This window comes from Copidosoma floridanum, unplaced genomic scaffold (genome assembly GCF_036245765.1).
Source record: "Copidosoma floridanum isolate Cflo_tuat_1 unplaced genomic scaffold, Cflo_Japanese_pri ptg000026l, whole genome shotgun sequence".
NCBI classification, from domain to species: domain Eukaryota; kingdom Metazoa; phylum Arthropoda; class Insecta; order Hymenoptera; family Encyrtidae; genus Copidosoma; species Copidosoma floridanum.
The window spans coordinates 11,544,469-11,572,125 of NW_028321903.1; the positions used below are offsets into that span (position 1 = coordinate 11,544,469).

The 27,657-nt window shown below is 40.7% G+C and overlaps 1 protein-coding gene across 5 annotated transcripts in view; it reads right to left on the reverse strand.

Annotated features, from left to right (window-relative positions):
- Positions 1 to 457: 457 nt before the first annotated feature.
- Positions 458 to 27,657, reverse strand: part of Ecr (ecdysone receptor) — a 389,856-nt gene continuing 362,656 nt past the window's right edge. For all 5 annotated transcript variants that reach the window (XM_089595624.1, XM_089595622.1, XM_089595623.1 and 2 more), the window contains 2 exons: positions 1,172 to 1,547; positions 458 to 1,053 (listed from right to left, as the gene is read on the reverse strand). In XM_089595624.1, the coding sequence (XP_089451750.1) occupies positions 809 to 1,053; positions 1,172 to 1,547 (621 nt within the window). In that variant the 3' untranslated portion in view covers positions 458 to 808. The remainder of the gene's footprint in view (positions 1,054 to 1,171; positions 1,548 to 27,657) is intronic.

Consider the following 27,657-nt stretch of genomic DNA (forward strand, 5'->3'; position numbering starts at 1 on the left):
GAAAAAAAGGAGCTCTTTTTTTTAATAGGAAAAAAAGGCATCAAAAACGTCACTAGAACATGAGTTTCAAGACATATAGAAATTAACAGTTTCCGAAAAGGTAATATAAAAAGGCACACTTCTCACAAGTGTACTGATCTGTAAATAAAAAAGTGCAAGTCGTCTTAGGATGAGAAAGATATTGATATTTGTGAAAAACTAGCAGATCAATGATCTAAAAGAAAAAAAAAAAAAAAAAAAATCAGAGCATGCTATGAAATGCTTAAGTAGAGTAGTAGTAGTAGTAGTAGTAGTAGTAGTAGTAGTGGTAGTAGTAGTAGTAGTAGTGGTAGTAGTAGTAGTAGTAGTAGTAGTAGTAGTAGTAGTAGTAGTAGTAGTAGTAGTAGTAGTAGTAGTAGTAGTAGTAGTAGTAGTAGTAGTAGTAGTAGTAGTAGTAAACGTAGTAGTAGTAGTAAACGTAGTAGTAGTAGTAGTAGTAGTAGTAGTCGTAGTAGTAGTAGTAGTAGTAGTAGTAGTAGTAGTAGTAGTAGTAGTAGTAGTAGTAGTAGTAGTAGTAGTAGTAGTAGTAGTAGTTATTTTTAAGCATTTAAAGTTGTTCATCAATTGCTTTATCTATACGAGGATGCGCGTATTTTTCTCGATCGCGTAATTCATTGACGAGGACGATTGAGAGGCAGTGGCATAATGTTGCACTAGTAAAAAAATAACGACCAACGGCGACGTAGACGTAAACGCTGACGCCGCTGCCATCATTTATTCCCCTTAGCTCGAGCTCCTGAATTTCAGCATCGCAGCTACCATTAGGTGACTAAGATGCAACGTCCCAAATCTCGGCGAGAAAGGGTGGCAGCTTTTTGTTCTTCAGTTTGAGGTTTGAGCAGGTTTCGATATTCTGGTTGCCCAGGGTCCGCAGCTCAGTCAGCACGGAAAGCAGCTTCGCGAACTTGGCACTTGCCTTCGGCTTCCACCTGCCCTCCACATAGGCCTTCAAAGCATCTAAATAAATTTCTTGGATCTTTTCAACCTTCCAGCCTTCTGCCACGTTTGGCCTCTCTGCAAAGATTAAGACATTCGTCAATTATAGCACGTAATTTTTTAATAAAGTCTCGATAGTGACACGTTAATAGAACACACGCAAATGAACAAAGAGGAAATACGATATTTTACTCACCTGAAAAAACGACAATCGCTGTAAGTAGAGCATACTCAGCGTTGTTGACCTTCATTGAGTACATAAAGCGGCCAAAACGAAGGAGGTCGTCAATAATGTCACCAATGCCGGCCTGTAAGTAGCTGTCACGCGAGTACGACTGGTTTGTTGCGAATATTATGCTGTCTGTCTGAAAGTCGTACTTGCGCGCCATTCGGAGGATCATGACTTCGCTCGAGCATGCCTTCAGTAGGACAATTTTGTCTTCATAGCGAAGCTTGTCAAAGCCTGGCAGTCTCTTGGCAAACTCAACGATTAATTGGACAGTCAGTATCGTAATTTCAGTGATGTGTCTGAACCTCAGGTCGCTCGGATTCTCGGTCTCCAGTGGTTGATTCTGCACAATACACAAAAGCAACAATAAATAATTAGCACAATAATAATTACATGTACATTTTAAAAAAACACAAATTTTAAATTGCATTGAATTTTATTTCTTTCTTCTTAATCAAATTAAAAAAAAAAAAAAATACACTTTCGAACTGGATTTAAGCCTATTTCCTGCATCCACACCAAGTCCCTTACCTACTCTACTATGAGCGGTCCTGATACTGAAAAGTCGATAACTTCTTCTCATGGTATGGTTTATAGCTTGTTATAAAATTTTCATTCCATAAAGTAAATATTAATTAATATTCATTTATTTCTTATTTTTACAATTAATAAATAATTGTTTATACAATTTTTTCATTATACTGCGACGAAAGTAGGAACTTCCCGAAATCCCTTCTCTCAGTGCAGGATTCGTGAAAAATAGAATACGCACCACGTTCAAAGGTTAAAAAATGCATGAGATTTCACGTTAACCACCCTCGGCTTCACCTCAGACGTTTATTCACGTGAAATCTAATACATTCTTAACCTCGCTCACTAGGTGTGTAATACAACATTTCATCTTTATTCTAAATTTTCAAAAATTTTTCAAACATTTTTTTTGTATTCTATAAATACTTTAAGGAGGCTTGGGCGATTTTGAATTAAATGCTGGCTAGGTCTGAAATTCAGAGATTATATAGATAAAGTTTGCTAAATTTTTTTAGGAAAACAAAATAGGTAGGTTAACACATTTATTTTCGAGAAAATCGCTTGTGAAAATTCGTCAGTTTAACAGGCAACCTTACGGAACCCGAAATTCAATAGACTACCGTACCGCAACAAAAAGCTGTGGGCCCACACATTAAATCGGTACATGTACTTGAAAGTATAAACAATCTATTATTTAAAAAAAAGAATAGGATCAACACGTTAAATTTTGAGAAAATAGCGAGGAAAACATCGAACATGAGAATTGTTTTGTTCAGTTACTGTGAGTGCGCATGCGCCATAAAAGTTGCAATAGTGCATCAATAAGATGGCGCGCCATTTAAATAGACAGTATACATGAACGCGAGTAATGGTACGTAACGTATACTAGTGATTGAAAAATAATTAATGAAAACTGAAAATAAAATGATATAGATATTAAATAATAACTAATCAAATATAATTAACTTTGTTAGAATCATTTATTTACTGTTCTACAGCATTTGTAACAAACAATATATACACTATTTTCTCTTGTGTAGCTGATCAAAAATATTCTGGATGATTCTTTTGTTGGTGGTAACTCGTGGTTTATTGTTCACATTTTCCCCTAGTAGGAATGTCAAATCGTCTAATTCTCCTGTTTTAATTGCTTTGAGGAGCATTGTTTGATCAATACCAGCCTTAGAAATTTTTGTTTTCATAGCTGGTTTTATGTTCGTTAAATCAGTCATTGAGTTCTTATTGTCTTTGATTTTTTGTAATCTAGCTTTAGTATTTAATATAAATTCAATACTTTTTGTATTTTTAACAATTTCAGATGTGTCAACACAAATCTTATGAATAAGGTTTTGTAAAACTAAAACATCATTTAACGCATTATGTGCGCTCATAACATCACTTTTATCCAAAAAGTCATTGGCTAAATCGACTTGTTTAAATGATCCTTTTTTTGTCTTACGCTCAGTCAATATACTTTTAAGTAAAGGCAAAGTATTACAGACTTCTTTCACAAATAGTAATAATTCCTTCAAAAGATTTAAGGATTTTGCTAAAGCAAGTATTCTTGGTACATCAAATTTATCTCCATTATGAGCTACCAAAATGCACGGTTTTTTTTCAGTTTCAAAAAGTATAGAAAACTAATAAAAGCTTCTCTAGGTGAAGTTGTTATCACAGCAAACCCATCGACAAACATTTAATCATTACGAATCTGTATCCCAGTAACTTCAGAAGCTTTAACTGACATGGATTTTCTTGGCATTACGTAAATATTGAATGAACTGTTGCCACTGGTTGCTGCAATCTAAAGTAAATAGCAACATTGTTAAATATTGATTTAAAATAAAGAAAACGTTCAGGAAAAAAAAATAACCTGAACTATTTCATCAGTCATAGCTAAACCAGTTGTTTCAATGTCGAATACAACAACCTCACAATTGGTCTTATCAACGGTATCTGAAAGAAATAAAGTACAAAAAGTGCAATGCAACGTGCATATAAAAAAAAAAAATTTTAATACCAGTAAGTGGAACTTCGTCTATTAAATCCGATGTATTCAAATATCCACAACCAGATTGGTATGAAACACCTACGCGATTTTCTTTTTGGCAATTTCTTGATGTTCTTTCTTTCTTCAAAACAAGATGTCTCCTTTTAAGAGAAATTGTTTTTTTCTTCTCGACTTCATAAGTCAGAGTATCTTCTTTTCTTTTATGAAACTTCTTTGTATAATTACCGGGAGATAAATTCAATTTTTCATTGAGTTTTACAATAAAAGTAACTCCAAGATTTTTTTGCGACACAGCTGTTGCTACGCGAAAACAATGCGATTCCGACCCGCCGTAAAGTAAAGATTTCGAATGTTTTGTTATGACCGTGTTATTAAAAGACTCGTTTACCTGACTAGATGCGCATAGTGCTATTTGTTGAGCATTATTTACATACGGTTTAACTATTTTTTCCAATCGTTCTCTTAAATTCAGATCTGATAAACATTTGCCATCTTTAAAATACTTATATACGTGCGTACCTTCCTCTTCAATAGTACAATATGAACCACACCTTTGGTGTTCTCCGAAAGCATGTGGAATAATATTTTCTAAAGCAATTTTCACCTTTAGCTCAATTCCTTTATTTTGTTTAGTTGCTATAGTAAAAGTTTTCGAAAAATACTCTCTGAGTGACGCATTTCATTTCATTTCATACAATTTAGAATTAAAAGTTTTTGCAACATGGTTCAAGTCAGACCATTTTGTAATTGTGTAAGGTGACAGCCGCCTCAGAGCTGCAATGGCAGATGAGTCATCATCACCGATTAGTGTCGTGATTTGGCATCGTTTTTTGACTAGATCTTCATTCTTCAATACTAGCTCTACAACCATATCTGCCTCCATTGCTTTCGAAGAAGCATTGTGATTCTTCTTGCAATCATGACTTTTGGACTCACTTACTTTACACTGTTTACAGTATATATTGCGGCAAGTAAAAGCTATAACTTTTTTATTAAAAAATCCAATTAACGACGAGTGACCTGCATAGTTATGTTATTGTTTAATAAATCAGTACTTGAAAGCACGAGAATTTAAAAAAAAGTTTGCTTTTATACCACTAAAACTATTATTTTGGCGGGATCTTTTTGTCCATGCAGCATCGTAGGAAGCAGTTAATTTCGTGATTACTTCATTTTCATCTTTAACTGTCAAACCACTACGAAGGGAAAAAAATGATGAATGATGGGCAGGTACAGGTTTAATAACAAGTACAAAATCAACATTATACACAAAGTTATGTTTTTGTATACTATCATATATTATACATCAAAATATAGTAAACGGAGTTTTGCAAATAATTTTCTTGTAAATAGTGTACAAAGTATTTAAAAAATCACATTGATAAGTATTCAATGAATATTAAAAAAATAATTTGTGTAAAAATAGAAATGTACAAAATTAATCACATATAATAACAGTGATCGAAGATTTTGCATAAAATGTTAGTGTAAATATTGTATGAATAATGTGTAATAAATCTAGTTTGTAAATAAAATAATAAGTCGATTATTTACAAGTGTAAGGGTATACAAAAATTCTCACTGGAATGACGAAGCTCAACGATTGTTTTAGTACGAGAGGACTTACTTATTACTTTTGTGTGCAATGGTTGACAATTTTTAATCTTCTAGGGCTTCAACGGTTGACTCCTTTGCTAATGATTCAATTTTTTTACCTACGTATCTTTCACTACGTTTCAAGGATTTAGCATCATGAGTGTGACAATTCAAGGCTAATAAATAAGTGTTGATCTTCGTTGCACCAAGACCTGCATCAAGCATTCCTATAAATTTAAATACGCTGTTAAAAAATAGTGAATTTCAATATTGAGTATTGCATCTAACGTTGTATGCTCACCAATAGCTTATTTTAAGTTAGTATCATAGTGACCACGGTTTGATCTCTTTCCAGTGTCTACTTCCACAATAATATCACAAAAATGGCATTTTATGTACCATTTGCTGACTATTCCTTCGAACTTTTCATGCTGCAAATGTCGAAGGGACAACGGCTTAACACAAGACTTACACCATAAATTTTCTGCCACTGTCTTCTTTTCAATAATTACTCGACCTTCTAAGACTTTCGACTGTTCATCAGAAACCTGTATACAAAAACACGAATTTAACAAGTTTTTATTTTGTAATTAAAATGTTTAATCAAAAAATATTTTGCATTTTCCCATGCTTACAAATTGTACACTAACCTAACTTTTCGAATGTATACGCCTTCCCTGTTTCCCGGCTGTATTTACCAATAGTTTTGCTATGTCCTCTTTTTCTTTTCTTTTAATGAACTTTCCTTTCTTCTTACCCACAACTCCATGTTCTCTCTGAGACATTTTCACTTAATCTATGCTGACATAAATATACGAGGACGACGACAGATCGGACAGGTTTCAGTCCAACACAAGTGTAGATATAACAGCAGAATAGACAAGAGTGCGGTGTTGCCAGTTTAACAGTGGCAGGACCATCAACTGTATACACGGTACCTCGGGAAAACTAATAAATTTTTTAATATCGATTTTCCCAATGACTTTTTCGCGTATTATTGCTATTTTGTTCACACATGTGTATAATCAAAATGATAAAAAAAAAAATATTACAAAGAATCATTTGTATGACAAGTACCCCATAGGGGCCCCTCAATAAAAATGACACTAAACGCCCAAGCCTCCTTAATTGATTTTTGTGCGTTTTATTCTCTTACAATTTTTCTATTCGTACCTAAGGTGATTTTTTGGCTTGTGGACTCATCACAGTTAGCGAAAAAAAGGTAGAGAAAGGTGAGAGAAGCGAAAAATACATGCGGCAACGCTGGCAACTGTTTTTTTCGAATAGATGTTCTTACATACACGTTTTTACGATTAATTGATCCCCTCTTTCTGAATTTGTTTAAAAACTCACTTGTAAACCTATTTCAAAATTTAATAAAATTATCTAAAAGTAATCTTAAACAAGCATTCAAGGCCTTGTGACACTTTTTTCCACCCCACTAAAGATTTTAAATAATGATTTTCTAAAGTAAAAAAGCCGGACTAAACTAAAAAATGTTGGAAACAAGTTGAATCGTACCGGATTTCTAAAAAATCTTGTTTTCCCGCATTTTGTAGACGTTTGGGAACATTCACTAGCCCAAACCTATGCATAACCTCTAAATATGAATACTTTAGGGTGAATTTACCCATCTAAAGCCACCTCATAAATTGCAGTATCAAAAATTGATGTGAAAATGTATTATATTACCTCAAAAACATCGTCATGATTGTATAGGTTCGGCTTATACTCTATATTACGCTGAAATTTCCTTTTGTTTGTTATTATTTTTCATATCCACCGAAATTGATTCCATTGCATACCTACAAACTGCAAATAAAATACTATGGTACATGTGGACACATTGTATGAAGACGTTTAAAAACAAAGAACAATTTTTCAAGAACAACGAAAGAACAAGTTTCTTGCTTCACTGAGAGGTAATTATGACATTCAGAATTAGATCTCAAGTTGTCATAATTTGAATAATTAATACAAACAAATATTCAAGCACATAAAGCCATTAGAAATTAACCTTTTAGGACTTTGTTTCTTACTGAATGAAAAATCACTGTGAGCATCCAAGTGCGTCAGAACTCGAGGGGTTTAGTATGTTAATTTTTTTTTTTATCAATAATAAATCCAGGTATGTAATCGTATCGGGTAATTTAGGACTCGCACTTGAAATTTTGTTTTTTTAGGAAATAAAAAAAGTGCAAACAATCGAGTGCATTGGCTCGTTGGGGATTGGCTGATTGGAATTTTATTTATGTAGAAAATGAGAAAACTGCTGAAAAGTAAGCGTATTAGATCAGAATACACCAGTAAATTAACTGCATTTTTTGAGATTAACTTCTTGGGATTAGTTACAAACAAGGCTCCCAGATTTTCAGGAGTTCGCCGCATGCGCCGAGCACGCTCTCTCTGTAGTTTCTCCGGGCTCGAGACCGGCACATTTACTGTTGCCACATTACGCGCGCGGTTATTTATTTACATTTACGTACGAAATGAAAAAAAGTAAAAAAAAAATAAAGAAAACAAGTTCTAGACAACAAAATTAGGAAAGTTATTCAACATATTGAATAATCCAAACGTTGGTATAACTTATGCCTGCTGCAACAACCCAAAAAATGGTTTTTTTTACCATTGTTATTACAATAATTACTATTATTATTATTATTTTTAACAACTTAATCCAAAAGAGTATCAGGTATATGAGTGTAAAAAAATACAAAATCATAATATCAAGATGTTATATGGCTCAATCACTAGCATGTGTACATTGGTTGGAAGCTGTATGTAAAGAAAGTGTAGATCACTAAGGAGTTGAATCCTATGATTGTCATACAGATGTTATCGGTGTTTTATTTATTTACATGCTTTGTTATACAGATTTATATATAAATTTAGTTCATATTATATTTATTGTTCACTGTAACGTATTCTGTAGATACGAAACTTCAACGCATATACTTTGTTTTCAAGGCTGTGAACTACAGGTCTTGTTTACTTTTTGCCCATATTTAGTGTGAATTCGGGCGTTGTCCATATTTAGGGTGAATTTTAGCCGTTGTCCATCTAGCGGGCTTTTGGTGTATGTTGAGTGTGTACAGGTATAAATTACAAGTTCCTACAAGATCTAGGCAGGTCTCGTCACATGTTGCTCGTGCACTTGTCAGTCATTCCCTTTTTATCTCAGTTTCTGTGATTGTGCTTTTTTCTTTTTGAACTGGACTCATGTGATTGTTTTAAGTAATTAAGTGTAGACGCTATAAATAAAGTAGTAAGTTTGTAAATGTAAAAGTGCCAAAATGGGTAAAGGCCGCCCTGCAAGTGTATCTAAAGATCATTTTCACAGTATCATATTGCCATTTAGCGAACAGATTTTTAGAAATTCAACAGTTGTATCAAAAAGCGATGAAATTTGAGAAGAGATTTTAAATCTACTGGATAACAAGTACAAAGCTAAATCTGTGTACAGCTTGGTTATGAATAATTATTCCAATGTTTTGGATAAAATTAAAGAAAAATTACAAATTTAATCTACAAGCGTTGACAGCATTAATAGCGAAATTAGTGTAGTTGGAAGTAAAACAACACTCGATAAATCTGATGTGTACAACGAGAAAGAAATGCCAGCATGCATTAAGTCAGAAAAGTTTAAAGAAATAACTCGCATCGTGGAGTACAACAGAGATACAAGAGAAGCGGAAACAAAGAAAAAAAAGTACTTAAAATTCATCCCAGGAACATATCAACCTCTTTTTAATGCAATGATTTCCATAATTTTTAATTTATTTTCATTGATGTTTGCAATTCAATAAAGTAGTATGACGTTAGCAGCAGTGACTGCTGCAGCACCTATTCAAATCCATGAGACCAAGAAAGAGGTGCACAGCATTAACTTCTCTTTCATTATCCAAGTCTTAAACAAGCTAAGACTGATCTTGAGGCTTTCAAAATTTAACTAATGTTTTATGTTTGTGTCCCCTGAACACAAATTTCGTGGACGTTCCTCCCAAAACGTGTTTAAAAATTTTTATCATCAAGTTTCGTAAAGATTTAAGAGCAAAATTTTTTAGAAAAAATTTATTACGTTTATTCAGTTTATTTTAAGTAAATAAGGTTTCAAGTATTTTTTTTTTTTTTTTTCATTTATTTATTTTTTTTTACTTGGGTAGCAGCTATGTGATCGCAACCTACGAGTATTAAAAAAAGAGTGTGGCTAGCCGACCAAAATAGCATGCGCGAAAAGTAAAATCGCGTACACTAATCTCCTACCTCAGATCGCAAGCTCCCCCCCCCCCCGTTTTCGCGAACGTAAAATTGAGAACAATATTCTGAACTAATGTTCAAATTTGGTTTTCGTACACAACGTTGAAATTTGGTTACCGCGACAGCACTCGCCTTCACATTTGCTACATTTGATAGTTACGTTACGTTATGCTAATGGGACGAAATAAACATTCCGGACCTTTGGACCCAAAGTGAGTTTGTGCCTTTGGCCTCGCCTTTGGCAAGAAATAGTAGTTTTCGTCGGATAAGTGCCATCGTCTCTGGGGCTATTTTGAAGCCCAAGGGACCTGCGAAGCAGACCCCGAGGGACGTAAGGTAGCCCCGGAGCGATGGCGCTTATGTGGCGATTGCTATTTTTCCTACCAAGGGCGCACCAGCCTCTCAAAAACGCCCGAGGTAGGAAATGGTACATGACGTCACGAGGGCACAAAGTACAAATATGAGCACCCGAAGGGTGCGGTTGTCGCATATTTGTGCCCGAGTCGCGTATATTGTTTTTCTTACCGAGGGCGCAAAGTTCAATTTTGCGCCTGTGGGCACACTTTGTGCCCTTGTAATCACTAGGGGCCCATGGGCATAAAGTGATTTACTGGGCGCAAAGCGGCAGTTGTACTTTGTGCCCATGGTAAGAAAAATATCTGGATCAATTTGGGGGCTACACATATATTTAAATGGGATTTGAATCCACATTCCTCTTAACAACTATTTCTTAAGGGGGCTCCTACGACTACTGCTGAGGTCAAAGACAAACAAAAAATAAAGTTTTGTTTTTCAATAAACAAATGTGTCTAAAAATCATTATGATATTTTTAATAACGTATGAAGTGGGAAAAATGATATTTATGTGTGTAGTTTAACTTTGTACGAAAAATTAATTATTGTTTTGACCAGTCTAGTGCATACGAGGGTACACCACCAGACCAGACCACCTGTGTTGGTGTAGTATAGCGATGTAATATATAGGTATATGGTATATATATATGTCGTGAACAAGTACTTCTGCTACCCACGTGACCTCCTGACCTCCCGGACACTATTCATTTATTTCCATCACAAATATCTCGCTAAAATGGTCCTTTATCCACAATTTCTAATACAGCATATTACAGAGGAAGACTTTATCTACAAAACGTATATATTCAGTCTGCTGGGACATTTAATTTAGGTTTATTATAAACGAAAACAAATTTTTTTTCATGCTGCCCCATAGGAACACGTGCTAATAGTTACAACTTTGAGCTCGGATTTCTCAAAATTTTGACCCATTCGAAATATAATTTAGACTACCAATAAATTCAGTAGACTTTTATTTACAAGAAATAATATATCTCTGTTTGGGGACTTTCGTGAAGGAGCCCCCTTAACATTACAACGTTCGTTACTACTATGGTATTTTTATGCAAAAAATTTCTATGCAAAAAAAAAACATCCTCGATTTTTGGGGAAATAATATACTTAAACCCTATCCTTACCCATCTTTTATTCCTTTAATTTTTTTTCTTTTTTTTTAACCAAAAGAAAACTTTACGGGTAATTTTAACTAAATGTTTAGAGAAAAAATTTTTTAAGATTTGTTACTAGTGTTAAATGTTAGTTTTCGTAGCTAGTGGCGCACTAAGAATACCTCGGGCTTGGTACTTGCCCTGGTTGAAGAAGCACCAAGTGCGAAATCCATTTTTCTACTGAGGGAGCAGTAAATTTTGAGAAGTAAAAAAAACACTGAAAGTAGGATAAGATATTTTCTAACAACTAAGTTATTCCCTATGATGCGAGATGAGTTTGTCAATGACAAAATTGCTTCTGAAAAGAAAAGGAAAAGTGTTTTATATTTCAGGAAAAGTAGTTCACTTATCGACTAAGTATTCTGCAAAATGTGAATTTTCAAAAAAAAGTCATGCTTTTAAGTTTTTACTCCTGCGCGTGAAAGTTCATGAAAAAAAAATTAAATTAAAGGCAACAATATATTACATTTTACTTTTATGTAGCATGGTAAAAATAAAAATATTTTCTCCAATATATTTTTAATAGTAACACAGTATAGAAAATATGTGTCGTGTATTTATTACAGAATATTAGATCATTTAACAGTAGTTTTTAATTAAAGATATTAGCGATCTTTAATAAACTCGTTTATTCGACGATCAGTATCGTTTTTACAATAAAGTTATTTTGTTAGTAAATAAAAAAAGCATGTTTTAAATTTTTCGATTGACTTTAGTAGATTATTGTAGTACAGACTTAAAAAAACTCTTTTTTATAAAGCTAATCGTTTATCTTTAATTATTACAAAAAAAATGAATGAAACTCTCCTAGGATTCTGTTAAGGTGGCTCCAGCGCCTAGTGCCGTATCAAAATGGGGAGACTAAAAATTAATCATTATTTTCTTTAAAATATGGTATAAAACTATCGTAGAGACTGTTGTAAGCCATATTCTACATTTTATCTGTTACTTTAGTGAGTTAATATAAAAAAGCAAAAAAGTTTTATGGTGCCCTAATTGATGAACTGTTACGGTACGCTCCTAAGTTCAAGAGTAGTTATACCTATATATATGTACTCTGCAGAATGCAGACAGCTAAGAGCTGACTTGTACTCGCAACTGTATACTTAGTCTCCGATTATTTAAAGATTTTGTTCGATAACAAGACACTTTTCTCATGTCATCGAAAACTGCGTAATAATATATACAAGATAGTGTGTTTTTTACACCTTACGGGTTATTTATATAAGTGCAGCAGTAGGTTGTATATCGCGTAAGCTTGCATTTCCTATCTAACCCATCTTAAAACTACGATTTTGTAAGCATGATTTCTTACAATTTTCATCGTCAACCTTAATTTTTTTTTTTACGACTAGAAAGATGGGAATTCAAAGAATATAATTCAATTTTATTAACCTCGGTTGGGTTATTTATAATTTTAACATTGAGGCCACTGGAGCCACCTTAACTAGCAAGAGTTGAAATTATGAACCCCTTTCGCGTTTCCATTTGATTAGGGGTGTTTGCGCAATTTCACAACATTACAGGGGCCAACTTTAAAGTATGATTTCCATAGGTTTTTAGAGAAGCTCATTTTTTAATGCAAGTTTATCTTTCGGTAAATACTTACTGGAGGAAACTTTAAATTTTCTTTTGAGAGTATGGCTTGTTGGTGAAATACTTAAAATTCTTTTTTTAAGTTGATTACAGAACAACACTTAAAACACTATTATAATCTTCTGCATATACTTTTTTTATTTACCGACTTTAAAGTGTACTCTTACATAATTAGTTATAATGTACACATGACTAAATATTCTTATTATGTATGTATAAGTATGTATAAATAAATATTTTAGCATCCTGTCGGTGTGGAAGCCAATTGTCAAGATCAACAGAAAATGAAGATGTGTTAGCTGAATTTCAGATCATAGTAGAATCAGGTAAAGAGTGTGGCCCCAGTCATCTTCGAGGAGTCGAAAGACAAGATTTAATTAAGCAAGTTGACGAGGCTGGTACAGTTGATCAATTGAGATCAAAAATAGCTAGAGATAACATGAAAACCGGAGATCCACACCCGGCAATGTTGCGAAGCAGTGCTGTTATGCACTCTGCATTAACAGAATACCGCCAAACAACTTTATTACATAAGGATCCCATTAAAGCTCTTGAAAAGATGAAACTTACGATGCATACCAATGTTATCAAAGATATTGGACAAATTTCATTTTTTGTTGAGTATTTTACTAATGAACAGATTCATGTTTATAAGAATATAAGTCGATCATATGGTGGTACGATTTAAGTAGATGCAACTGGTTTGAAAGTTCACCGGATATGGAGAGAAAATCAGAAACAAGCACCGACTCTTTTTCTTTACATTTTATGGTAAAATAATTTCTTATGTTATTCGTCACAAGTAATGATAGTTTTCGTTGTAGCTAGTTTTAATAGTTTTATTTTTGGGTTATATATGGGTCATTCTACTAAAACCGGCATATTTTAAGGGCTGGAATGGACCGACACTTAAAACGAATTTTTAAGTGTTAAAATATTTTTTTCGTACTGTCCGTGACCATAGTAAGCTTAAATTATTTGGGCCTTACTGGATCTGCACGAGAAAAATTATTATGACGACTTTCTTATTTTATTTCCAAAAAGTGGTCATTACGGGCTCTTATGAGTCGGTCAAAAAATCGGGATTGTAACGCACCAAACGCAAATTGAACTTCACCACTGCACTTATAGTATACACGAAACAGCTGAATTTTAATCCACCACTTTCTGGGTTGATCCAACTCCTCGCCAAGTTACATGACATTCTTTAGCGTTACGGACACTTAGTTTTTATTTTGGGGAGGCAGAATCTTCAAATTTACGAGCCTGTAGCACTGGCTTCTTGAGAAAAATTGCCTAAATTCGAACGCCCAAATTTAATTACGTGTGTTTGTGAGAGCATTTTTTGTTGTGATGTTAAATTTATAAAATTTCGGTCCCGCAACTTCAACACCATCCAAATCTTTAACACAATTTTTTTTGGTTCTTTAAAATGCGTGAAAATGTTGTTTGCATTAATAACCACTAGATTTCATGCCGCAGAAAAATTAAAAACTCCGTACTTTGCTTCCAAGCGTCGTCAAAACTGCAAATTTTCGAATGAGACATGTAACGCTAATTTAGCCACTTTTTTGCATTTCAAACTAAAAAGAGATACTTTTTTACGGTCTGAATTGTTTTACCTTCAGCAGTAAACATTCCTTAAATAATTTAAAAAATTTTCAGATCGATATCTCCCTAAACAACGTTGTAATCAACTGGGACATAAAATATGCCGTTTTCGGTAGAATGACCCTATATGAGCATATCCACAAAAAATATCCCGTTTTTGTCTCCCGTGTTTAAATGAAATTTTTTTTGAGGCACACCCACGACATGGAACTTATTTTGCTCGCGATGTCATGTACTACGAGTGTTTCGTTCGACGATATACTGTCGGTCGGCCCCCCCTCCTGATCGTCTCGGCGCTTCATTACGCCGCTGCCGCTGGCATCGACGGCCTGTGCCGGGACCAGCTCAGTTCGTCTCCTGACACACAGGTTCACGCATCAGCTGGCCAGCTACAAGCCTCCACCAGCCAAGTCACACCAGCAGCAGCCAGCAAGCTGCTTGAGACAGCTAGTCCACCAACAATATCAGCAGAGCATAGTACGCAGATAGCACGCTATTCATTGTCGCCGGGTCCGCTTCCCTTGTACACAAAAAATAAAGAGTTTCTCAAACATTGGTCCTTCGAGCCGGATTCAGCAACAAGGAGAGAAAAGCCGGCACGATGTAAGTACGCATTAAGTCCTGCGTCTTGTGTTAATGCGCGTGTCTTGCACGTCCACGCGCGTTAATTAATGTAGCCGGAGGTCATGGCCGCCACGCTACCCATGATACGGATTGCGTGGCAGCCGTGGTTCTCGTTTGTCAGCCACCGCGGCCGCCATATCGCAGGCGTCGCCGACTGGCGCTCGCGAGTGCACGCGCGCTTGGGACCGCCATATTGGCTGTTCGCTGTGCGAGCGTTAGCCACTGCCGCCGCCATATTGCAGGCGTCGCCGACTGAAGCTCGCGCGCTCTGAACCGCCACGGCCGCCATGATGCCCGTGTCGCGGATTTGAGGTTTGGCTGCTCGCCGTGCGAGCGTTAGCCCCCGCGGCCGCCATGTTGCCCGCATCGCATGACTGCTGCTCACAAGTGCACGCGCACTCGAGACCACCACGGTCGCCATGAGGCCCGTGTCGTGGATTTTATGCAGCCAACTGAGCGTCTGGCGCCTTGCTGCCTCGCTCGCAGAGTAGTCATCCTTTCCGAGCGCCTGGCACCGTGTCGCCTCACTTACGAAACAGTTGGCTCAGCAGAGCGACTTACAACTGATCAAGAAGCGTCCGCCTCGAGTTCCGTTGATGATTCAACGTCGAACTCATTATATTCATGATTTTCAGGGAAACCGGACAGGCGTCAGCCCTGTTCGCCACCCAACAACGGCTTGGCGACGTCATCGCTCGGTTCACGGCCGCTGTAAAGGCCACCGAGACAAGCCACTGGACCCCAGGCCTCGTCACGGCTCGGCTTGATCTCTTGGACGCCTACTGGAATGACTTCCAGGTCAACCACGTAGGTTTGTTGACCGCAGAAACCACCGAACACGGCGACGCCGCGGACGACATATACGCCGCCGCAGAGGCCAACTTCGTCGATGCCCGGTCACACCTGTATGACGCTCGGCTCGCACTAGCCCCGCCTGGGGCCCACGGGGAAATCCGCCCAGCCGGAGAATCGGCACCACATCGTGGGCCCAAGTTGCCTACGATCACCATCCCGCCCTTCTCGGGACGACGAGAGGACTGGGAATCATTTAGGGACCTGTTCTGAGCCCTCATACACGACGACAAGCAACTAACGGACGTTGAGAGACTCTATTATTTAAAGTCACTCACTCAAGGCGATGCCAAGGCCGTCTTGGACTCCGTGCAGATCGTTGGGTCCAACTACCCGACAGCCTGGAGCCTACTCGAGGCCCGCTATGAGCATCGGCGGCTCCTCGTGCAGGACCACGTTGCGGCGCTCCGCAACATCAAGCCTCTGCGGGACGAGTCAGCCGGAGGTCTCCAAGCGCTGTTGGACACGCTTGAACGTCATCGCGATCAGCTTAGTGCTCTCGGCCGCCCTGTCGCCTCCTGGGATGATTGGTTCATCGCGTTTGCAGCAACGGGCATGGACGCCACCACAAGACGTGCTTGGGAAGACGAGCTGGAGAAGCTGGAGATTTCCAGCGACGTGCCCGGTGATTCCTGGGCCACCTTTACCATGCTGGCTGCGTTTCTGCGGCGCAGATGCCGCACTCTCAGCTCCGTAGAGGCTTCTCATCTAGCGCGCTCAGCTGGCTCCGCCGGCTCACCAGGGCCCTCCTCGACGCACGCAGGGCGCAATTTCCGCTCCCTCACGACCCAGGAGACCCCAGCGAACTGTCCGGCTTGTCACGAACCCCACTATCTCGGGCATTGCGGTCAGTTCCGGGATCTGAATCCAGCCGCCAAGATGCACATCGTATTCCAGGAGAAGTTATGCTTCAACTGCTTGAAGCCAGGGCACTCCCTGCATGACTGCCCCTCCAAGTCGGTCTGCCAGCGCTGCCGGGCGGCGCACCACAGTCTGCTGCACGACAGCCGCAAGCGCCGGTCCGAAGCTCCAGGATCTTCGGACCCACCCAAGCATGCGAAGCCAACCAGATCCGATCTCCTCAAGGCTCCTGATGAGTCCCGGCAATGACTCGCGGTGCTTCCGACCGCGCTCGTCCAACTCAGCGGCGGCCGGGGGCCCATCGTCACCGTGAGAGCCCTCCTCGACCCTTGCTCTGAGATCTCGGCCATCTCTCTCAAGCTCGCTCACCGCCTGAAGGCCCCTTTGGAGGATTCTAGAACCAGCGTATCGGGCATCGGCGGCGAACACGCCGTAAGGTCGACACTTCGCGCCAGCCTGCGCCTGATGCCAGGGGATGGCACCCCCAGTTTGCATCTGAAGGCGCTGTGCATACCCCACCTCGGTCTTTCAACTCCTGCGGCCCCGCTTGACCCCAGCATCCTGCGAGTCTGGGCCAGCCTGCAGGACCTCGCCGACCCCGACTTTGGCCTTCCTCGTGCGGTCGATATTCTCATCGGCGCTGAGGTCTACAGCCGTCTGCTGCGCCCTGGGTACCATCAGCGTGGAGAGATCGCCGGTCAGCATACAGCACTCGGCTGGACTCTAGTCGGGTGTGCTCCTGGGCGCCCCTTGGACAGCGCCGTCGCGTGTCCGACATTGCACGATGAGCTGGCTCCACCCTGGCATCGCGAGCTCGTCATGCTACTCCAGCGCTTTTGGGAACTTGAAGAGGTGCCCTCCGTCTGCCGCCGCGCGCCCGATGACATCGACTGCGAGCGGATTTTCGCCAACTACCAGCGCGACGCGGACGGCCGTTTTATCGTGCGTTTGCCTATGAAGCCCAATGCTGCACCGCTCCTCGGCGATAGCCTGGCTAGCGCCCTGGCCTCACTGCGATCTCTACACCGTCGCCTCCAGCGGGACTCAAAGATGGCAACCGAGTATAACCGCTTCATGAGCGAGTACCTCGCCCTCGGTCATATGAAGCAGCTCTCCAGCCGAGAGCTCTCCGAACCGAGCAGCACGGTCTGCTACGTCCCGCACCACGGCATCTGGCAACACGGGAACCTTGGACCAAAGTTGCGCGTCGTGTTTAACGCCTCGCACCCAACCTCGAGCGGCTACAGCCTAAACGACATCCTGCACTCCGGGCCGAGACTCCAGGTCGCACTACCGACAGTCCTGCTGCGATGGCGAAGACATCGCGTCGCCTTCTGCAGCGATGTCCAGATGATGTTCCGCCAAATCTGGGTCGACCCGCGAGACGCAGACCTTCAGCGCATCGTCTGGAGCCCCGATCCGAGTCAGCCGCCTGTACACTATCAACTGCGCACCGTCACTTATGGCGCGACTTGCTCGCCCTACTTGTCACTGCGTGTGATTCAACAACTCTGCCATGACAAAGGACACTTGTGGCCGGACGCCGTACCTGTCGTCATGAACGATCGGTACGTGGATGACATCCTCTCGGGTCCCGATGACATCGAAACGGCCCGCCAGCTTCGGGATCAAGTAATCGGTCTGCTGCGCTCAGGCGGATTTCCACTCCGGAAATGGGTCGCTAATGACGCCGAACTTCTGGCTGACCTCACCCAGGAAGCTTGCCTGCGCCCTACGTGGCGTGAACTCAGCGACGCCGGCCTCGTCAGCGAGCTTGGCATCAGCTGGGACCCAGCCTCGGATACTTTCCGGCTCACACCCCCGGCAGCTCGAGAACAGGACACCAAGCGGAGCATCCTTGCTGGACTCGCGAGCCTCTTCGATCCTTGCGGTTAGCTCGCGCCGACCATACTCCAAGCCAAGCTCCTTGTGCAGGATCTTTGGCGCGCCCGGTTAGATTGGGATGAGGTCGTGCCTGCATCAATGGCTCTTCGATGGTCAGCTTTCACCACTGAGCTGAAATCAATCCAAGGCTTCTCCATTCCACGTTGGATTGGATCTTCGGCTCCGTCGAAGATTCACCTCCACGCCTTTTCAGACGCCAGCCGCCGCGCGATGGGCGCGGTGGTGTACTCCCAGCTGCAGGACTCCTCAGGGCAAGTTCGCTGCCACATTCTGCTGGCCAAGACGAAACTTGCGCCCATCCGAAGCCTCAAGCCGTCAGCCACGCCCCAGGCTCGCATGACGATCCCTCGCCTTGAGCTGCGTGCCGCGCTGCTTGCTGCGAAACTACTGCGCTTGGTCGTCAGCGAGTGGAATATCCCTATTGAGCAATGCTACGCTTGGTGCGACTCCCAAGTCGTTCTACGCTGGCTCCGCTCCGCCGAGCCGACCAACCACGCTCTCGTCGACAACTACGTCGCCCACATCCAGGAGGTACTGCCACCGCACATGTGGCGCTATGTGCCTACTCATGACAATCCTGCCGATGTGGTGTCTCGAGGCACCGATGCCCAGACTCTACACCGCCAGCAGACATGGTGGACTGGCCCTTCCTGGCTGTCCGAAGGCCCTGATCGTTGGCCCCAGGAGCCCTCCGAGCCGCCACAGCCCTCACCTCCTCGCCTCTGCAACGTCACGCAAAAGGTCGAGTTCGACCTTCTCCGACTGTTCTCCGATCTGGGCGTCCTCTTGCGCACCCTCACCCACCTGCATCGGTGGGCGAGACTCCTTCTCGGCCGAGCCCCTACACGACCGATGCTCTCAGCACCGACGGCTACCGAGTTGACCGATGCCTACCTCGCTTGCGTGCGCTTGAGCCAGCAGCGTACCTTCTCTGATGAACTTGCACTGCTTCGCACGGGCCGCGCCCTTCTCAAGCGGCACCCACTGACATCGCTCGCAGCCTTCGTCCATACAGACGGCGTTCTGCGTGTGGGCGGTCGTCTCCAGCACGCCGAGATGACCTTCGTGGAGCGACACCCACCCATCCTAGACGGCGCTTGCCCTCTCGCTACGCTTACGATCGCGTGGGCCCATCACCGAGCGCTCCACGGGGGCTTTCGCACCACCAGCGCGTACACCGTCAAGCGTGCTTGGATCATCGGTGGCTCCCGAAAAGTCAAGGCTTTCCTACGCAGTTGCGTTACTTGTGCTCGTCTCCAAGCCCGATCAGCTGTCCAATTGATGGCTCCTCTCCCGCGGTCACGAGTTACTCCCTTCCGCGCCTTCGGTCGCACTGGGATCGATTACGCTGGGCCGTTCCACGTCCTCGCAGCTAAGGGCCGAGGCGTTCGCACCACGAAGGGTTACATCGCCATATTTGTCTGTCTCACCACGAAGGCACTACATCTGGAGCTCGTAAGCGATCTATCAACCGTCTCCTTTCTTGCAGCTCTCACCCGCTTCTCTGGGCGCCGGGGAAAACCGTCTGAACTCTGGAGCGACAACGCGACGTGCTTCCATCGAGCTGACACCGAGTTGCGCGACGCGCTCCGTCTTGCTAAGCACCGGTGGGACCTCGTCGCGGGTGCCCTAGAGGATCAAGGTATCGAGTGGCATTTTATTCCACCCGGGGCCCCTCACTTTGGAGGTCTCTGGGAGGCCGCAGTCAAGTCCGTCAAAGGTCATCTCCGACGAGTCATGGGCTCGCGGCACCTGACGTACGAGGAGTTCTCAACCGTCTTGGTCGGGATCGAAGCTGTCCTCAACAACCGACCCCTCACTCCACTGTCGGGCGACACGGACGACCTGGGCGTGCTGACCCCCGGTCACTTCCTCATCGGAGCACCCCTCAATTCAATCATTGAGGCCGCGCCACCCGATCAGGATCTCGACCATCTGACTCACTGGGAGCTTGTCCGGGGCATCAGAGCACAATTCTGGGCCCGATGGAGTCGGGAGTATCTTAATACTCTTCAACAGCGATCGAAGTGGATCACCCCTCATCGGAACCTGACCTTGGGTGATATCGTCACCGTCCTTGACTCATCTCTACTCTCGACCGACGGACGCTGGCCTCTCGGCCGCGTAACTGGTGTTCACCCTGGCCCGGACGGCCTCGTACGCGCTGTGACCGTCCGAACGGCGACGGGAGAATACACCAGGCCAATCACGAAAGTCACGCTGCTTCCCGTGATAACCCGGACCGCCTCTCAGCCTGCATCGCCCGGAGGCGAAACCGCTCTGGATACGGCGGGCGGGACTTGAAGTTTCGTTCCTGGAACGAGGCGGGCGGGATGTTTCGTTCGACGATATACTGTCGGTCGGCCCCCTCTCCTGATCGTCTCGGCGCTTCATTACGCCGCTGCCGCTGGCATCGACGGCCTGTGCCGGGACCAGCTCAGTTCGTCTCCTGACACACAGGTTCACGCATCAGCTGGCCAGCTACAAGCCTCCACCAGCCAAGTCACACCAGCAGCAGCCAGCAAGCTGCTTGAGACAGCCAGTCCACCAACAATATCAGCAGAGCATAGTACGCAGACAGCACGCTATTCATTGTCGCCGGGTCCGCTTCCCTTGTACACAAAAAATAAAGAGTTTCTCAAACAACGAGAAAAAAATCATGAACACGGATTTTAGCTCGGATTTCAGTAGAGGTGACACCGTTTTTCCGTAATTTACATGAAAAAATTTTGTCTATGTATATGATATTTACAGATATAATAATATCATGCAAATCGCGAAAAAACGGTGTCACCTCTACTGAAACCCGTCTTTATTTTATATTTTTCCTTCATAGTACATGACATTACGAGCAAAATGAGCCTCATGTCGAGGGTGTGCCTCAAAAAAATTATAGCTAGAAGTGGAAAGTAAAAGAAAATGTTCTCATCATTAATCAAGTTCAAGGTTATAAAAAAATTTTTAATTTCTTGCTGAAGTTTTCTTTCAAAATATAATAAAAAATTGGCTATTTTTTAAATGGTAAGAACAATTTTTGTGAACATTTATTTGCTTGCTTATTCGCACTAAGGATATGATTTGTTCACTGCTGGTGTGGCGTGTTAATTATTGAGATATCGCGGACATGTCTTGTCAAACATACTGAAATCCGAAATCTTTGTAAAAACATTTTAATTGTTAACATACCCACCGTACAGCAGGTAAATAAATCCTTATCTTGGCGTGTAAGTACTTGTATAGTATTGATTACACAAAAACTTAATTAAAACTAAAAGAAATCATACAAGTTTTATTTTTATTTTATTTCATTTAGTGTGAATTGAAAAGAAGGTCAAATGCCTGTAGCTCAAAGAGTGGGTGAAAGACAGACTACCAAAGATATTCTACTTTTTCTTATGAATTTTCACGGTGCTGGTGCACCCTACCCTCAAGAATTTGTTTGCGATACAAATCGTGCCTTACTGAATGCAGCCGTTCAAAAATATTCCTGCTTTAATGATATTGATGAATATGCAGAAGGTATTAAAAATCATCCCATTGATACATGGATTAGAATTGATATTGCACATGTGAAAAAAAAATTCAAAATACTTTTGAAAGCTAACAGTCGACCAGTAAAAAGCATGGCCGCAATCGGCAGATTGGTAATGACCGAAGATATAACAGAAGCTGAAAAAATAATTAAAGCTATATTTTTACTTAGTAACTGCGAGTTTGGTTTTTTAATGAATGGGGAACCTATACTTTTAAACAAAACATTCAGTTTCCTCTGAAACTGTCGATATTGAGTTCAAATTATTTGGCATACGTAACCTTCTTTCGTTATCTTAGATACAATTTTATTTTTCTATCAAAAATAATTTTTAAACATGCATATAATTTTTACTTTTTCAGAAAAATAGTGCATTTTTTAAAATGGTCACAAATTTAATAAAAAAAGGTTTGAACGCCGATACTTATGTTTCAAGAGCTCAAGTCTTAGCAGACATATTTCCGATTAAAAACTCTTTCTCCGATGAAAGTTACATTCATCACATTAATTGTGAGATTAACGTTGCATGGCTTGCAAAAGAATTATAGAAACCATTTACTAGTTTTGAAGAGACAGCCAAATGTAGCAATTTAGAGTGCAGTTGCATCAATATTAAACAATTGGTGTGTATTTCAATTAGATGATTTTATAGACTCATTTTGTAAAGCTGACAGAAGCAATTGCACTGCATGTGAATCTAAAGATTGTGTGGAAAATTATTTAATCAAAATAGGTAAGTTTAATTTTCACTTTAAAAAATGTACTTCGTTTATATGTGTTCTGAAATCAGAAACTTTGAGCTATTTTACGGCTCAAGGGACCTGCGAAGCAGGGTTCGAAGGGCTATAAGATAGCCCCGGTTAGATGGTGCTAATGTGCCGAACATTATTTTTCCTACTTGAGCGCTGTAAACATCCAATCTGATGAAAAAACCCCGAAGTAAGAAACGCTTCGAGGCATTTTTCATGACATTTGGACGTTGACTGCGCTCTTGGTAGGAAAAATAGTATTCGGCACATCAGTGCCATACAACACGGTAGCTACCCTCCCGAATAGAAATTTATCTTCGGCAACGTATTTGGGCCGAAGGTGGCGTGAGCTAAAGCGCGCCTTTGGGCCACCTCCGAAGGGTCAGTATAGTACATAGTATCCAAAGACTATTTGAAGCCTACCCGAAGACGGCCCGAATTCTCCGGCAGTTCAGTAGCCGAAGACTGCCTGTAAATAGCCCGTATACCTCTAGTATATATATATATATTATTGCAATGATATGGATATACATGTAATACTGGTTTGTTTGGTTATGAATTTGTTCATTTACCCAATTGTTTTATTAGTACCTATTTTAATCAAAATGGATGATGACAGAAAAAAAAGCATTCCACTGAAATTTTTTGTATACATTTTTTTATGAACGTGTATTTAATTTTTTATAAATATGTAAAGTTTTCAACATAAGAAATAAAATTCCTAAGCATATGAACATAAATTATAGATCAACTTTTTTGTATTTATTGAAACTAGCCAATTAAAATAACACTATACAAATATATAATACATGCGGGCCGTCATCGGCTACTATTATATACTATACCGACCCTCCGAATGCCGAAGGTGGCCCGAAGGCGCGTCTGTACTCATACCGTGTACGGGCCACTGTCTGCTTACACCATACGGTCCGTAGGGTACCTTTTGGCTAGCCGAAGACTTTTTCTACTCGAGCTATGGAACCTCGGGCTTTGCTTCGGAGGTCTCTCGGGCCGCAAAATAGCTCCAGTGGCAATGGCGTTTTTGTGACAAAAACTACTATTTGCATACTTAATAATCCTACCTGCTCAAAGTACTTTCCGATCCAAGGCACCAAGTGATTAGTGGACTTGAAGGGTACCCACAGGTGCAAAACAGCACTTTGCACCCTTGGTAGGAAAAATTTTGTTTGCAACTCGAGCACGAACATACAACCTCCTCCTTCGGGCACGTTAATCGTAGGTACTTTGCGCTTATGGTACAAAACAGTAGTTTTCGTCACTGGTGCGTATCTCATCCAGGACAATCACTACTATTTTAAAGCATGCTTACTATACAAAATGTTGTATCATTTTACGAGAGAGAAAGGTTGTTTATAATGTATTAGATATTTTGTCACATAAGTTTAATATGAGAATGTGTGGTCTTAAACCAGAATAAATTTGATTATTAGAATAGCTCAAATAATCTTCACTGATAAATTATAATCAATAATTTTCAAACTATCTGAAATACAACGAATTATATTATAACAATTTTATTTGTATTTTTACAGGTAATATAATTATTTTTGATGTGTTCAATAATGATGAAGACAATTATGAATTAAAATTATCAGAGTTCCCTAAAATTTTGAAAAATCCATTAATTGAGCAAGAAAACCTATTACTAGTTGGTGCAGTTGCATATCGTGGTACGAGTGCGGTAGGATGTTAAGATTTGTAAATAATAATTTACATGGAAGTTATGGGCACTATACGGCTTTTTCTTACCGAAGAGGTAACACTAGTTGGATGGAATTTGATGACACTGCGAACCATTCAATTTTTAGATCTGAGAATTATAAAATAGTACCAAGATTGTTAATGTATGTTAAAAATTCAAAAGCAAGTGTATAACGTTTAATTATTTACCTATTTAAGCAATAAAAATAAACATCTTCCAACCATTTATTGAAATTAGTATTTTTTTTTTACTTGATCTTTAGGGGAGTGGTTTAATTGGAAAAACAAACTTTTTTTTTTTTGCAACGTTTCCTCACCAGGTGCATCGACCTCTTTAGGCTTGATTTAAAAAATAAATAAAATAACAAAAATTATGATTAATGGCTTAATGTTTAACAAAGTCAAAAAATAATAGCCTTATGTTAACACTAAAGAGAGTTTCGACGTATCGAGCAACTTACTCGTACTTAAGTCAAAGGCGTCAGCATTACAATGTTATTAAAAATTTATTAAAATTATTATATTTTTCATTGCATTTTGTGAAAAACATCTTCAATCACTACATCAGACTACATTAAGACACAACAAAAACTAATTCTTCTTCGGCCAAACCAACCATAGTATATTATTCACCTAGGGAGAGACATGAATAATGTTCCACATCACAAGTAATTTTTCCTACCTAGGTAAATAATATACTATTGACGCATTGAATCTAAATCTAAAGCTTATTTAGGTCTTAAACACCTTTAAATTTTTTTGAAGAAGTATGAAAGTAATAAAAAATAGTAATAAGTACTTGTGTATACCTAATAAGAGCATTGACTCATAATTTTCAAGACCATACAAACGTATGAAATCTGCTTAAACGCATGTATTGTCTTAATCGTGTCCTAAATTTCAAAAAACTTTTAACTATAACAGTGTCTGAGTACAAAAACAAATAAACAATTACGGCATCGTAACTCTCATTTTTCAAAATTAAATATTTAATGAGTTACTTTTTTTGATTGAAGAAAATAATTAAAATAATTATAAGTTTTATTTTAAAAATGTAATAAATGAAAATTAAAAAAAAAAAGCTTCTTAAAGTCTTTTCTAACTATATAAATGTCTAACTTACAAATTTGTATGCAAATAGTCCTCTTAAAGTGGTACCCATAATATTTTTAACTGACTGTGTTATCTCAAAAGTACTATACAAAAATCATAAAGAGATTTAGAAATCTCTGTCCACCTAAACATTAAAAAAAACCATATGTTTTTTTTCAAGATGATAAAAGTAGAAGATTATTTCCTTCAATATATATATTATTTTTACCCTATTTTACATACTGCGACGAAGTCGCAGCGTCGAGCGCGCACACAGCGGCCTGGCTGTGGTAAATCCCTAAGTTACATATGCGCGTGCCTGTGTGTGTGCTCGACGTGATCGGATATTGCCTCTCAGGCCATGGGTCGTGCGCGCGCGCTTGGTGAGCGGCGCTGACGTGACTTAGGCATGATAGGTGAGGCTTATTGGTTAGTGGCGGGTAAATGGTTTGTGACGGCGCCTCCACTTTTGAAGGGGTGGAACGGCCTGAAACATACGGACCGGACCGGTGGAGGCGCCGGCACGACTCACCGGTCAAAATATTATGCGGGTAAGAAATAAGGGATGTTTAATTTAATAAAAGAGGGCGCTGTTGGTTAATTAGCCAATCCGAAATCGTTGATCGACGGTAGGCGATCGATCAAAGGGCTGGTAGGGATTCTTTCCGAGGTTTTGAGCTAGAGAAAGGAAGCGGGGCGAGTTAGTATTCGATTGGTTTTTGCTACGTCGCGCTGGTACGGAAGTTTCCTTGACTAACGTGAGATCATCGCAAATTTCGAGTTTGGGTTATTGGATAGCTCTCCCGAGTGTCTTGTTGACCGGGAAATCTGTTTTTGGGTTTTGGCTGGCTGGTGCGTTCGGTGGCTTGAGGGTGGTGAAGGATCGGGGCCGAAGCCGACATCAGGTACAGGAGACCGCAAAGAAGCTAGGGGTCAAAGGCATCATCTGTGAGTATTGTCTGTTTACGTTAGTGGCTGCGCGATCTGGTGATTTGAGTCGCGAGGTGCACTCCGTGCCCTCCTCGATCAAAACAGGTAGTGGTTGGGGTTCGCGGATTGTAGCTTTTAGGGGGCAAACTAGTGGCTCCTAAAGAAACTGAAAGAGAGGAAAGAGGAATTTACAGCTGTGCGGGGTACTTTGGGTTACGACACCGGGGTACGGGGGTCATACCAAAGAGGCCGGAGCTGCACAGTTGTCCTGTAGCGTTGTGCCCGGAGTAGAGGTGTGAGTGCGCCAAGCTACCACGGGTACAGCGTTACAAATGGCGCTCGACGAAAATCCCACGTGTTAAAGTTCCGTGAGAGGTGAAGTTTCACTACGTAAGTGAAAAAGTTTCGCTGCGTGAGAGGTGAAGTTTAGCTATTAAGAAAGAAATTTATTTTTTTTCGTTTTTCTTTTCGTTTTTCTTACAAACTATTACACCTTGCACACACTAAGTAACATTGAATTAGTAGCATATAATAAGTTATAAACTATTGAAGTGGCTGCTAGTTGTTACGGGTAGTGTCATAATAATTTTTTTTTTTTATATATATTATCATGATTTCGAAAAAAATCCTTAATAAATATCATGATGATATACGAATTCTCAATAATCGGAGGGAAGTCCGACTATTGTTGCGAGGAATTCGGCAAGCGGATAACAGATCCGTAGTGGCTGCTTTAGGGAAAGCGGGTTTGAGTGTGGTAGGCAGCGTACAAGATCTGCAAAGCAGATTTTTGCGTTTTTGCCTAATTGCTCAAGGGATTAGAAATTTCCCTATACCCTGGCTTCCGGAAATAGATTTAGAATCAAAAATTAGCTTAGATGAGGAACAGCAGGCTACACTATTTGAAGCGGCCGCTGTAGAATCATCTATGAGTAGTGACTCGGAAACAAATATGGCTAATAGTGAGATTGAAAAAGAAAAAAAATTGAACAGAGTAGGTAGAAAAATTAAGGAAGTGCTAGGGCACAAGGAAAATTTTTTGAAACCTCTAGTAGCTACAC